General features: G+C 30.6%; 3 protein-coding genes and 1 long non-coding RNA gene across 5 annotated transcripts in view; 1 reads left to right on the forward strand and 3 right to left on the reverse strand.

Moving 5' to 3' along the window:
• Nucleotides 1–15064, reverse strand: part of Ndf (Nucleosome-destabilizing factor) — a 33230-nt gene that overhangs the window by 8866 nt on the left and 9300 nt on the right. The window lies entirely within an intron of this gene.
• LOC142227544 (uncharacterized) lies at nucleotides 1652–2794 on the reverse strand. The gene is made up of 2 exons (XM_075298066.1): nucleotides 2600–2794; nucleotides 1652–2536 (listed from the first exon to the last, which is right to left on the reverse strand). The coding sequence occupies exons 1-2, from the start codon at nucleotides 2723–2725 to the stop codon at nucleotides 1769–1771; spliced, it is 894 nt and encodes a 297-aa protein (XP_075154181.1). The 5' UTR covers nucleotides 2726–2794; the 3' UTR covers nucleotides 1652–1768.
• LOC142224381 (uncharacterized) lies at nucleotides 7252–8582 on the reverse strand. Its single transcript, XM_075294160.1, has 2 exons — nucleotides 8445–8582; nucleotides 7252–8384 (listed from the first exon to the last, which is right to left on the reverse strand). Exons 1-2 carry the CDS (start codon nucleotides 8580–8582, stop codon nucleotides 7431–7433), a joined length of 1092 nt encoding a protein of 363 aa, XP_075150275.1. The 3' UTR covers nucleotides 7252–7430.
• Nucleotides 8754–9978, forward strand: LOC142224382 (uncharacterized). Its single transcript, XR_012719136.1, has 2 exons — nucleotides 8754–8866; nucleotides 8947–9978. It is a non-coding gene; the product is annotated as an uncharacterized LOC142224382 (long non-coding RNA).

Genomic DNA, 15064 nt, shown 5'->3' on the forward strand with positions numbered 1-15064 from the left:
TTACATTTCATTCATTCAAAGATAAAGTTTTGAACAATTTTTATAAAAACTTTGATTGGTTGAGGGTGGAAGGTTCACAATTTTGGCAAAAAAAAAAAATATATATATAACATTTGTTATTACATTTTTCGAATTTCGATCAATATTTTCAATATTGACGGCTAAATTTGAGTCTAGATGAGTTGACATATTCGGCGTTAGCGTCGACTGGTAAAGAATAATCGGCGGCGGCGAGACTCTGCGGCTTCATTCTGAGATTCCAATCCTCGATTCACTTTAATGTGCCATAGCGATAGGCGAACAGTTGTTTATTTGTATTTTTTATGGGAAGCCCAAAATCCTCGACGGAATGCCGTGACGGCAAGCATGTGTGTGAATATTAATTCGAATTTTGCAGCAAAAACTTGGCCGAGACACAAACCAGCAATTTAAATATTTTTCAAATTCGAATTTAGAAATTGGATTTTTAGTATTTAGCTTATTATCCAAAAACTAAGCCGCGTGAGGTATAGAGACCACGGTTGCCACAGTTGGTAAAATTCTTACAAAAATGTAGATTTTTTACTGTTTGGTAGATTGACAAAATTTTCTATAGAAATAAAATTTTAACAAAATTTTCTATAGAAATAAAACTTTGACAAAATTATCTATAGAAATAAAATTTTGTCAAAATTTTCTATAGAAATAAAATTTTAACAAAATTTTCTATAGAAATAAAACTTTGACAAAATTATCTATAGTAATACCATTTTGACAAAATTTTCTATAGAAATAAAATTTTGACAAAATTTTCTATAGAAATAAAATTTTGTCAAAATTTTCTATAGAAATAAAATTTTAACAAAATTTTCTATAGAAATAAAACTTTGACAAAATTATCTATAGTAATACCATTTTGACAAAATTTTCTATAGAAATAAAATTTTGACAAAATTTTCTATAGAAATAAAATTTTGTCAAAATTTTCTATAGAAATAAAATTTTAACAAAATTTTCTATAGAAAAAAAAATTTTGACAAAATCTTCTATAGAAATAAAATTTTAACAAAATATTCTATAGAAATAAAATTTTAACAAAATTTTCTATAGAAAAAAAAATTTGACAAAATATTCTATAGAAATAAAATTTTAACAAAATTTTCTATAGAAAAAAAATTTTGACAAAATATTCTATAGAAATAGAATTTTTTATTTTTTTTAATTTGGTAGATTTGTGGTAAAATTTCTTTAAATTTTGGTAGATTATTTTTGGCATTAGTGGCAACATAATACCAAAGTTTTTCATTAGAAAAGAATTTGTGAAAAGCTCAAATTTGAAAACACTAATTTTTACAACGGGGCCCACTGGGCCAAAATTTCGCCGAATTTGGAAAATATTTATGGTGCTAGTTTTTATCTCGCACTCTTGACGATTGTCTAGTTCCGGCGACAAATCAGAGTGACATGAATCAGATTCTAAATGACTTACAAAGCAAATTCGAATAAATTTATATACAGTGTGACGAATTGTATCTATTTTTATTTGATTAACTGAGAAAATATAAAAAAGATACAATAAGAACAATCCAAATATAGATATATAGTATATATCATCCATTCACCATTATTATGACACATTTTTCAGTTAGAATAAAATAAATTAAATTACTAATACCAGTAAAGCCTTGTTACTAAGGCATTGTTAATTAATAGAAACTGTATTTATTACATATTTATAATCTTATTAATAAGCATATAATTTTTTTGGTAAATAAAAAGATTCTTAGCTTCACTTGTATTGTTTGTTATATTTTTCTTCTAGTTTTTTCGGTTCATAGCTAACCTTCTTTGCCATCACTTTAACTATGATCACTATTATAATGGCAAATATTGCAGCGCATGTCAGGAAGAGGGCTAAAAGTTTCAGGACATGAATTAGACGCTCTTCGCAATGGAGTTTAGATTGGAAATTAAACAGAGATTTAGTGTAGCCAACGACGCAACCACACTCACCACCATTTGTCATACAGTAGGAATGTTCAGGACACGAAGCATCACATATATTTTTTTGACAAATATGAGATGTTGTATTCATGAAAAAACCATTGAAACATTCACATAATTCGGGACGAACACATGTTCCATTTGTACACCCAAATGTACATATGGGTTCACATGTTAGATTTTTATCAGCATCATCATTAAGAGCTTGATATCCCCTATTGCAAACACATTGATTCGGTCCAACACATTTACTATTGCCTGGGCAGGTATTCAAACACTCGGGCTCACAGGTTTTTCTATCACGACTGTATTTATAACCATTGTCGCATTCGCAAGTTTCTGGCCGTATGCATTTACCAAATCCACAACTTATAGTGCACACGGGTTCACAAATTTTGCTTGGATTCATTTGATATCCTTTATTGCAAACGCAATTATTGGGTGCTTGGCACTCACCATTGTCACAATTAGGTTCACAAATTGGATTACAATTGGTACCATTGAAAAGGTAGTTCTCACAACAAATCTTCTTCATTATGGTGATGTTCATTATCTATAACAAACAACGTAAGATGGGATGAACCTCATGTGTTTTAAAATTGAAATTGGAATTTACCTTGCCACCATCCTCAATATATGAACGTGATCCAAGTTTAGAACACCATTGTGCCATAGATAATTTTGATGCAACATTAAAAAATGTCATTAGAAAAAACATTGTTCTAATATTTATTTTTTCCATGATGAGTTATCTTCCCTCGCCTTGTACATCAACGATTGCCGAACAAATAAAATCGGTTTAGGCATTATTATATAAAAAAGCAACTATAAATGAATTATTAGATTTAAATAAAAACCACAATTTGCATTTTGTGGATTTGTTTGCGAAATTAGACGACAACATAGGGTTCTAATTTAGCTGAAATACACAGTGAGTTATTGGCATTTGTAAACACAGAAAACAATATTACCAAAAAATTTCCAATTAAAATTTATTTGTATTTTGAATAGTATTCAATTAAAAATATAATTGATTAAGTTACAAAAATTGATAGTATCAATTAATTTTTAATTGGATCAATTTGACAATGACTTTTGTGATTGATACTATAATTTCTGTGATTGAAGATATTTCAATTAAAAATTAATTGCATCAATTAATTTCCTGATTGAATCCAAAAAATATTTTTTTCTGTTTACAAATAAAAAGTACCACATTGTCAAAGTTGGTTTCAAAATAAAAATGAGCAAGAAAGTAATGTAACACTAGGGCAACACTTCATCATAGAAACGACCCAGCAAAAAAATTTGGAAGTTCTTCCAAAGGCACAACTTTAAAAGCGCTTCCAGAAGATGTACTCCCAATGATGTTCTTTATTTTAACTATACAGGAAGTTTTTTTCATTCAAATTTTTATAACATGATTTTTTCATATTTTTAATGGGTAATTTTAATTTTGTTTTAATTCAAATTTGTTGAAAAGAGTTTAAGAATTCATAAAATGGTACATAAATTATTTAAATCTTGTCGAAAAAATGCTAAATCCAATCTAAAAATATTGTGAATTTTTGAGAATATTTGACGTCAAACGTTTCAGACAGCCGTAGAATCCATTAAAAATTATAAAAAATTGTAAAAATGATTTACAGAATTTTTTAATTCACATCCAAAACATTGAATTCGGATCACACCAAAAAAAGTAATGCAAATTCAGTGCACCGGCTGTTGAAATTGAGGACTTCCGTCCTATGATCGCTTCTGCGTCACTTGCACCACTTGCGGATCCAAAAAAAAATGTTCATTACTTTTTTGGCGACGCTATTTTTTGGTGGGGGGAAATAGCCCTTAGATAAATTTGGATGTCTCTAAAATTAAAAGGGACAGATATGCCTCATCCCTGTGCGGTTAAAATCACCTGCACAAAAAATTTGTTTTTTCTGATTTAATCATGTAATTAATTAAATTATCCAATTAATATTTTTTCATGAAATGTCTTCAATCACTAAAATTATAGTATTAATCACAGTTTTAATTGGGCACAAAAAATACTTTTTTAAAAAATTAGTTGATTTTGTTTGCAAAATTCAATTATTTTTTTAAATTGATTTAATCAAATAAAATAGTTGATGTTGATTCCAAAACTCAATTTTTTAATTGATTTAATCAAAAATTTAATTGATGTTGATTCTAAATCTCAATTAATTTTAAATTAAAAATGTAACTATTTTCTATCACTTTCTTAACTGAATTAGTGTTGTTAGTTTGATTAAAAAAATCGATTGTTTCAATTAAATTTTTAATTAACAAATTAGTAATTAGAAGTACTCCCAAGAATATCCTCCTAAAGGTTCTCTTTGTTTTAACTACACACATTTTTTTCTGATTCAATCACGAAATTAATTGGCCCATTTAATTTTTTAATTGAAATGTCTTCAATAACAGAAATGATAGTATCAATTAAAAAATTAATTGAAACTCAATTAAAAAATTAATTGATACTATTAATTTGTGTGATTGATTTTTTTTTTTAAATTGTTGAATCAATTAAATTTTTAACTGAATATTTTAAAAAACTCAATAAAGATTTTAATTGGAAAAATTTTCGTGAATTTTTTTCTGTGTACTCAGGAAGTTCTTTTGATTCAATTTTTTTATAACTCGCTTTTTTCATATTTGTAATGGGTAATTTTAACTTTTGTTGTTTCATATAACAGAGTATGGATTAATAAAATGGTACAAATTTTTAATTTCTTCGAAAAAATCCTAAATTTAAAAAAACAATGCGATTTTTTTTGGCGAGGTTTTTTATTTTATAAAAATTTTTTAATTCAATTTCGTTTGGCTCCCCGATAAAAGGGGTACACAAGATATACTGTTATATAGCATTTTTGAAAACTTTGCTAATTTTACATGTCTCATTCGCAACTGGGTTGGCGTGGTCCATAATGTCCATCCAAGTTTTTGTTGCATCAGCAAATTACTAAGTAGTTTTGACAATTTTTAATTAGTATGGAATATGGCTCTAATAAGCCAAAAAGTGAATTTATAAAATTCTTTCTAACTAGCTATGTAACCACTAACCACTTATGTAAGACTTAAGTAGTGGTTTTTCTTCGCTGTCAGTTTCTGCATAAATTTGTGGGGAAGTTAATTATGAGCGTGTACAGATCGTCACGTTTACCACCAACGAGTGTAGGACATAGTAATTTTGGCATAACTCGGAAGACTAAGTCACTTAAAAAATGATGGACATTTTTTAAACTTTTAAATAAAAATTTATTTCAAACAATAAATTTTTTAATCAAACTAAAAACACAAAGTCAGATAAGAAAGTAATTGAAAATAGTCACGTTTTTAATTCAAGAAATTAAATGAGTATTGCAATCAAAACCAATTAAATTTTTAATTGAATTAATTAAAAAATTAATTGAAATTCTCAAATCATATCGATTAATTTTTTAATCAAATATTTTTTTATGACAAATTAAAAATGTGATTTATACTATCATTTTCGTGATTGAAGACATTTCAATTAAAAAATTAATTGGATCAATTAATTTCGTGATGGAATCAGAAAAAAAAATTTGTTGTGTGTAATAAAAACTCTGCCTGATTAAACAATTAATTGATTTTTTCCGGCACCTTTTTATTTTTTTTAATTAAGTTTTTAATTGGTTCAATAAAAAATTTTATTTATTTTGGCCGAAAATGTCAATTAAGTTTTTAATTGAGAATATTAACTATTTATTATGTATTCCATTACATAATATAATGTTCTAGTAATTTTATAAGAGTTTATACTTTCTCATGAATTTTCCGGTTAGATTTTTCTTTTGATTTGAGTTGTTTCGATTGAAACTTTCAATTATTTTTTAATTTGAAATATATATTTTTTATTTAGTTAAAATTTTACTTGGAATAATTAATATTTTAATTAAAAATGTAAAAAATTTCAATCATTTCCTTTTTATAGATTTTAATTAAAAAGTTAATTGTATCAAATAATTTTTTAATTGATTACGTTTTCAACTTTGATTAAAAATATTTTGGTGATGTTTTTTTCTGATTAACCCTCTAATGCCTCATTTTTTCTGACAGCTGATAAAATAAATAAGGCTTAGAGCACAAAAGTAAGAAAATGAACAAGCAAAAAAAAAAAAAAAAAAAAAACAATACGTTAAAATCCCGTATATTCTGCAACACACAAAAAAATTTCACGAAAATTTTTCCAATTAAAATTTTAATTGAGTTTTAAAAAATATTCAATTAAAAATTTAATTGATTCAACAAATTTTTTAATTGAAACAAAAATCAATCACAAAAATAATAGTATCAATTAATTTTTTAATTGGATCAATTAACTTTTTAATTGACCTTCAATTAATTTTTTAATTGATACTATCATTGCTGTGATTGAAGACATTTCAATTAAAAATTAATTGGATCAATTAATTTCGTGATTGAATCAGAAAAAAAAATTTTTGTGTGAAGGTCTCTGGTAGAGTTTTAACAAAGTTTTGTTTTTATTTTACCCATTTTTGTTTTCGTTAGGTGTGTTTTACTAAAAGCTTTCCCTTGTAAGGAAGACCGCTTTAAAGCGGGTTTGGCCGTTAGAGGAGTTTAGCACTCCACCGACAAGTGTGCCCTGCAAACAATTGTTCAGTGCAGCATGACGTCTTTTTTCGGAACAAATATCGAGTTTGCATCGAAAAATATACAAAAACTCCTTTGTTTTCCATTAAATATCAAAACTGAAGTTTGAGTACTAAATAGTCAGTATGTTCTAAAAGCATATTATAAGACTTGGCTTTTATTATTATGATACTTGGATTTTTATTATTGTTCTTATGCCTTTGTTCAATAATATACTCGTATGCTAATATTGAAGCAAAAACCTCCAAACTTATTTAATTACAAACTTAGGAAAAATCCTCTTCGGTCTGGTTTGTACCATTCAACAATCGCATCAAGGCTTGCTTTAATTTTTATGTGTGATTTGAGCTTGATATCTTTAGGTGCTGGTCGAAACTAAGTTGTTCCAAAGGAGCAACGTAGTTCTGGCATGAAGAAATTTCCCACCTCTTTTATCACAACGATCAAAGTCTAAACCCGAGAATATTTTGATTTCCTTTGCACTAGAAATAGATCCCCCATTTAAAGTGGGGTAAAGGCTCCGATTCGCCCGTAAAAATAGTATTAACCTACTACTCAAATCAATCATAACAGTTCACAATTATCTTCCGCAATTATTAATATTGATAAGTCTCATTTAATGTGACCTTGTATGGGCTTATATTTATTAATATGATTTAAATATATATTACGTTTCTATTTAAGTATAAAAAAAGTAAAAAAACAACTATTGTTATAAACTAAAATGCATTGTCTTGACCAAATGAATTAATAATAAATTTGGCATTATTTTAATTACTCAAAAACTTATAGTACTATAAAAACAATATACGCCTCCGTCTTCTCTCGGCTAATGTTATCAAATATATCACAACCATCATAGAACCCAGCACACATAAAAATATCACAATAACTTTAGCGGTATAATCAAGCAAAGGTTCACATCCCGAATCTCGGATAATGGATTTTGTCAAACCTTCGGGACATAGACATTCTCCAGTTGGAGTACAATAACCATGGGGACATGGATTTTTGCATTGATTTGGTTGACACGATAATGTTATCATATCCATTGAGAAACCTTTCCAACAAATACAAACATCTGGTGAGGTACAGTTGCCATTAAGACATCCATTGTGGCAGGCAGGTTGACATCTCAAAGAGATGGGATTAAATTCAAAACCATGATCACATTCGTTTTTGTATTGTCCATGTTTATGTAGTCTATTCCAGTGGATGCGTCTTCTACCACCCGAAGCTATAGCACTAGCATAGCTAGACATTTTCATATGGCGAGATTTACATTGATTATTTGTTATATTATCCAAATGAAATCCCTTATTACATTCACATAGATTGGGTAGAATACAATGGCTATTTGCAGGACATTTCTCCGTACACACAGGGTCACATAAGAGTGTTATATTATTCAATTCGTATCCTTGATGACATTGACAATACGAATCAGGTGTCAAACATTCTCCATAACCACACATAGAATTACATGAAACTTGAGGTTCTAGATAGGTTTCATTCATAAGGCCAGGAGAAAAACATTTTTTGAATTTACTACATGTTCTGTAGCAAAAACGTTTACACATGGGTTGAGTAGAATCTTCGGAACATTTGCTTTTACAAAGTGGTTTACAGTCCCCTGATTTATGATCTTGTATAAAGCCAGTCTTGCATTCACTTCTATTGGAAAATACACATATTTTATTTTTCAGGATGTATCCGGGACAGCAATATCTTTCTGGGCTTAAGGTGTTCTAAACAAAGGCACATAGTTAATACCAATCACATGAAAATATATTGGACAATGTTATTACCTTTAGAGCAATTTCGCTAGTAGATGAATTCGAATAATCACCTTTGCCGATACACCATTTACTTGCAACATTTTTCATAGATAAGACGACTAATAACAGCATCACCGGAAGTCTCAGTATATATTGATTAGATTTCATTATGCGTTAGTTACCAATTGAACTTGTAAATATAAACTGAACATTTTGGATCCATTCTAAATAGAATGTTTAATGTGACCACATACACAATATACAATGATGTGATTATGCGACGGCGAAGATTGTATATTAACCGACATGTAATTTTATTTTATTTATGAACATAGAAGACGCGAATTCGTTAGATGACGACTACGAGAAGTCAACGCTTTTTTCCAATTCAATATTCGAAAGAAATGTTTTTTGTTTTCTAAAGACGTTAAATATGTTCATGAGAATTACTCGTGAGTATGAGAAATAACAAAAACAAACAAGAACTGGTTTTGACCAATTATTTTATTCTTTTGCTTTCTTCTTTGTACAGTTCTATTCGAAAATGAATTCTACACCATTGTCAAAAGCCAGCCGCAGATATAAAAAACGTAATTTCAAATATTAGAATGGGTCGTTGCTGTAATAACTCCCCCGCCTCACAAACACATATACAGATGTCACCACAACGATCTATTTAATAAATCAATAGACGTCCACTTAATGACAAATTAACATCAATTTCATCAAAATCATGTGTAGTACTCCATTATGAGAACCATTATCTCTATACATATATATATATAGCCAACGTATGTATTATTTTACTAATCTACTTATCGCCGTCCAGAGAGTTATTTACTTTTTCACACCTTTTCACCGAAAGAGCAAGAGAGCGAGTTAAGATAAAAGCAAAGCAAGAGATGTCATTTTTTGTTTTTTGAAAAAACAAGAGATGCCGTTTTTTGAAAAAACAATAAATGCTTATCATAGCTAAGGTGAACAAAAAATAACCGATATTAGCAAGGGAGCTTTATTTGGTTTTTGTTATAATTTATACGTTGTAGCATATTTTTTTTTGTTTGTTCATACAACAAATAAAAACGTGTTTTATGGTGTTTTCGTTTTGTTTTCATTGTTGTTTATAGCAGTAAATAGGGATTTGCAATATAGATATTAAAATTCGATCTAAAGCTTAGTATACCCAGCAAAGAGTGAATTGATCGATTGCCATAAAATGAAAATGTAAACACAAAACATCGTTTGATTTTCGTTTCCATTCGAAGACATTTCTGTATATATTAAAAAAAATTCATTGCGTCAGCATAAGTAGTAAAAGTATGCCACTATAAAATATCTCGTGTAAGTGTGATTCAATTCAGAGTATCCATATTAAAGTATTCTGTTTTTAGGCAGCATTTTGTGTACACCAAACATTAAGTTTCAATATTTATGTGAACATTATGTGCTAGACCTCGACTTATTTTGACTTTTATTAACCATTATTATGTCCTTAAACATTCTATCCTTAATACTAGAGATGATCTACTCTAAAAACTAAACAGTAAATAAACATACTTTCAAATGAGTGTTAAAAGCATACAAAATTAAAGCGTAAATTGTCGCTATAGTTAGACTATGAACGAGTGAATCACAATATATAAATGTAAAAGTTACGTTAAAAATGCCCCAAAAAGATGGACTAGCTAAAAAAGGGCTATGCTAGACCTCGACCGAACACAATCGTCTTCGACATTCTGCCAAATATTGATAATCGAATTGGTCTTTGGAGTCATGAGAGGCCGATCAAAATTGTTTAGTAACTTTACTTTGTTCCAAAATTTCGGCTATTTTTAAGAGAAGTTTAATTCTAAATATGTTATTTGGTGCGCAGCAAATTAGTAATACCATAGACCAAGAAATGTATTGGCGTCTCACGTCCATATGCCATAGTTTGAGATATACGCATCAAACCGAAACTACCCAGTCAGAAAAAAACCATCGGAAAAGCCTTGTAAAAGCATTGCAATCGGTTGATACACGGTGGGAAAAGCGTTGTTACAACCCCAAAATGATAACATCATTCTACGGTGTATCGATTGTATTTCACAACCAATAAAAAATTAAACACAACAAAAAACATTGAATATTTATTGTTATATTTATTCAAGTAAGGAAAGTCTAAAGTCGGGCGGGGCCGACTATATTATACCCTGCACCTCTTTGTAGGTCTAAATTTTCGATACCATATCACATCCGTCAAATGTATTGGGTGCTATATATAAAGGTTTGTCCCAAATACATACATTTAAATATCACTCGATTTGGACAGAATTTGATAGACTTTTACAAAATCTATAGACTCAAAATTTAAGTTGGCTAATGCACTAAGGTGGAATACAATTTTAGTAAAACAATATGGGAAACATTTAAATCTCAAGCAATTTTAAGGAAACTTCGCAAAACTTTATTTATGATTTATCGCTCGATATATATGTATTAGAAGTTTAGGAAAATTAGAGTAATTTTTACAACTCTTCGACTAAGCAGTAGCGACTTAACAAGAAAAATGTTGGTATTTGGACCATTTTTGTCGAAATCAGAAAAACATATATATGGGAGCTATATCTAAATCTGAACCGATTTCAATCAAATTTGGCACACATGACTAATTGTACTCCTAGTGCAAAATTTCAACCAAATTGGGCCAAAAATCTGCCTTCTGGGGCCATATAAGTCCATATCGGGCGAAAAATATATATGGAAGCTAAAAGAAAGAAATAAGCTGTCGACTTGAAAATTGGCAGAAGGAGGAAGTATGGGACGAAAGGTTATTGTGTGTACTTTCAAGTGGTTTTAAGTTTAATTGCGGCAGCATCCGGCTTATAAATCAAAACCGTCAGTGTTTCTATAAAAAAAAAATGACTACAAAACGGTCGAAATTCCTTTGGTGTCATATTCCAAATTTTCGAGGAGTACAAATTAAGCCTGCGTGACATCAATAATTAAGAAAACATGTAATATTTTCGCTAGAGTCATACAAAAATGAAAGAAACACAAATGCGCCCCATTGGCTGTTTGCGGGAAATTCTTCACTAATAAATGTTATAATAAAGACTTGATCATGTAAAGGACTCGAGGAACCGATTTCCTCCAAAATCAATGGGGCTCTATCCTGACCCAATACTCATATGTTTGCAAAATTTAAAGTCAATTGGTCTAAAATTGCGACCTGGAAATTGAATACAAAACCACAGTCTAGTGCAGGGTATAAATATTAACGTGTCAGTGGGCGGATCTATCTTAAAATCTCTATGAGCTCTTCTGACGTTATGCACAACATGTGTTCCAAATTTTAAACCGATAAGTGCGTTTTTGTAGTTTTTGCCTCAAAATCGGGTCGTTGGCCCCATAGTGCGGTGGTTAAATGAACTAAAAAATAAAAGGAAAAAGACGTTATATACAAATGTTCGTGTGTCACAGAAAATACTTCCGAATTTCTTAAAATTTGTACATTATACCCCAAATGCGCCAAAAGAACATTCTTGCAATTTTAACTTCCAATATTTTCCTTCAAACAACGAAATTTAACATGTGGAAAAAAGAAATTATGTCTAAAAAAATTCTCGAATTAGTCGAAAAATATTTACTTATATTTGTGATATCGGCGTGATGTCAGCGTTTGATTTGATAATTTAGTTAAAACTTTCTACAATTGCCTACAATCCTGGTGGGTTAACTGTTTTTTTTTTTTTTTCAGTTTACACATTCAATTTATACGAAAAAGGAATACTATCCCATTCTAAATAAATTCATATCAACAATAATACCTCCATTACTCATTAAAAACCATTAAATATTGATGGAACATGCATTTAAAACGATAATTTTGGGGTAAATATATTTTTTTTGTTTAGCAAGCGTCGTTTCAACGTTAGCTTCCAACGCTGTTACAACGCTCAATATTTAAAACCATCAGGAATTTCTGACTGGATATATTCCTGTCACAAAACAGCATTTGGAAGCTTGTGATAAACTTCTCCAAATGCAACAAAGAAAAGGTTTTTTGCATAGCATTGTTATTGATGATGAAAAATGGAACTACTGCGACAATAAAAAACAAGTATATACGGCCTTAAGTTCGGCCAGGCCGAATCTTATGTACCCTCCACAATGGATTGCGCAGAAAGTTCTACTAAAGACTGTCATCCACAATCGAATTACTTAAAATGGCAATGTATCTTAAACTTCTTAACATCATCTTCTAAATTGTAAGTTAGTCCATACGGGGTATATATTAGACAAAAAGAAGGCCGATTAAATGCGTATATAGGGGAGTATATAAATAATTACGAACCGATATGAATTGTTGCGTGGTAATTAGAGAGCCAGAAGTGAAAAATGGGGGATCGATATATATGGGGGCTATATACAATTATGAACCGATATGGAACAATTTTTGTGTGATTTGATCGATATATTTTCTCGATATATACTCTCTGATAACAGTTCGTTTTATGATTATCTAACATTTTAACATCCGTGCAGTTAGGGCTATGAATATTTGTAAACATTTAAATTTTTTGTGTTTTAAATATATGGCTGGGTAGCCGCGTTATTTGTACATTGCTAAAGAAAATAATTGGATTAAAAACTACTTGTATACTATTTGTAATAATGTTTATTGGCCTTGAAGGCTTTATATAACAATAAATAAATAAATAAATAAACCAAGTTTGGCTCTACGAGAGGTTCCGCAAACAAAATCTGTGGATCCGTTTATATGGGCGCTACATATAATTATGGACCGATTTGGACCAATTTTTGCGTGGGTGTTATATCAACACCACGTACCAAATTTCAACCAGGGTATAAAAAAAACAGTATTGGATAATGAAATGGATTCATATATTACGGAGTCTACTATCATACGTAACGGTATTATATTTGTATATTGGATGAGTTCTCTTTTTCAACATTTAAAAGCTGCGGCAATAAAATGTTTAACTGCTGCACCGAAATGGAGAAAAAGTACAAAAAATCTTTTTTGCCATTATAATATCAAATTATTGAATTATGAATACTAAATAGTCAGTAAGAATATTATAAGTAGGGGCTTCTTTTTCCCGGAGTTTTTCCATTCCCGGGAAAGCGGGATTTTTTTTTCGAATTTCCCGGGATCCCGCTCAAAGGGAAACCAACTTTGATGTGGCATACATTTAGACAGCTGGACAACTGACAATATATAATGTTGATCTCTTATATGAGCCATAAATCATACTAAAATACAAAATATTTTGTAATACAAAAATGTTTTACAATGGTCTCTTTCGGTATAGTTTTTTTTTGGGTTTTTTGTCATTAAAAAACTGTTTGGAAATGAAACTTATTTCGAATTCACTCTTAGATTTCAGCTGTCATTTGCCCTATAAAAAGGGATTTAAAATCCACTTTCAATAGATTTCGCGCCTAATGTGAATGAGGTTAGGTTAGGTGGCAGGCTCACTTATACTATTCAGTCCATTGTGATACCACATTGGTGAACTTCTCTCTTATCACTGAGTGCTGCCCAATTCCATGTTAAGCTCAATGACAAGGGACCTCCTTTTTATAGCCGAGTCCGAACGGCGTTCCACATTGCAGTGAAACCACTTAGAAACCCTCAGAAATGTCACCAGCATTACTGAGGTGGGACAATCCACCACTGAAAAGATTTTTGGTGTTCGGTCGAAGCAGTAATCGAACCCACGACCTTGTGTATGCAAGGCGGGGATGCTAACCATTGCACCACGGTGGTTCCCATGTGAATGAGGTATAAATGTATATTTTAATAAAGGTTGGAAATTTCATATTTCATAAAAACCATCCTTGTAATAATTATGAAATTATGCAATTGCAAACGTATGCCACATAAGTTAAAATGTCCCTTTGTTTATAAAGGTTTACTCAGTCTATCAGAATGTCGGCTTACAGAAATATGAGAATCATAAATTGGGAAGCGCAATCTTCTTTTAAACAATTGGGAGCCCATTAACATCTGGGCAAGAACCCACGCCTATGTGTATATCCCACAAGGCAACTACTACTGCTTGGTACTCTGCGACTAAGGTGGGGTGCGTCCAGAGTTATCTAGTGGTAAGTCGGGTTCGTTTAACAGGGCAAGAAAAAAGATGACGCGTGTCGTGTGGCCCTTGGTTTCAAATTGGACATACGTCAGCTACGCTGCTATCAATCACTGATAAGTATGAATTGAGGCGGCTGCACTTTCCTGATCTTAATTGGGCTAAAACTACCCTAGTCTGCCGTGGGAGGTCTCTTTCCTTCGGTGCTATGGGCAGTGGACGGACTCCGAGAACAGGATTAACCTTGTAGCTTCTTACCGCTTCAGCTACAGTATCCTCATGAATCCTGTTCAAACCTGCCTGGTACTCTACTTGATCTAGAGGCTCTCTTTTGTAGCGCTGGAACTCGAGCTCTGGATGATGTATATCAACCCTTACGTTCCTGGGTGGTGGTTTGGATGATGCAGAGTTCCTCGATCTGGCCACAAGCTGAAGTACCAGAGCGTATAACGAATAAAAATGGATGAAATCACAATAAACTGTTACAACAACAACAACAACTGCTTGGTACCGTAATCATTCACATTACACTTCCAAAATCCACTTTAA

The sequence above is a fragment of the Haematobia irritans genome, chromosome 2 (assembly GCF_050003625.1).
Source record: "Haematobia irritans isolate KBUSLIRL chromosome 2, ASM5000362v1, whole genome shotgun sequence".
NCBI lineage: Eukaryota > Metazoa > Arthropoda > Insecta > Diptera > Muscidae > Haematobia > Haematobia irritans.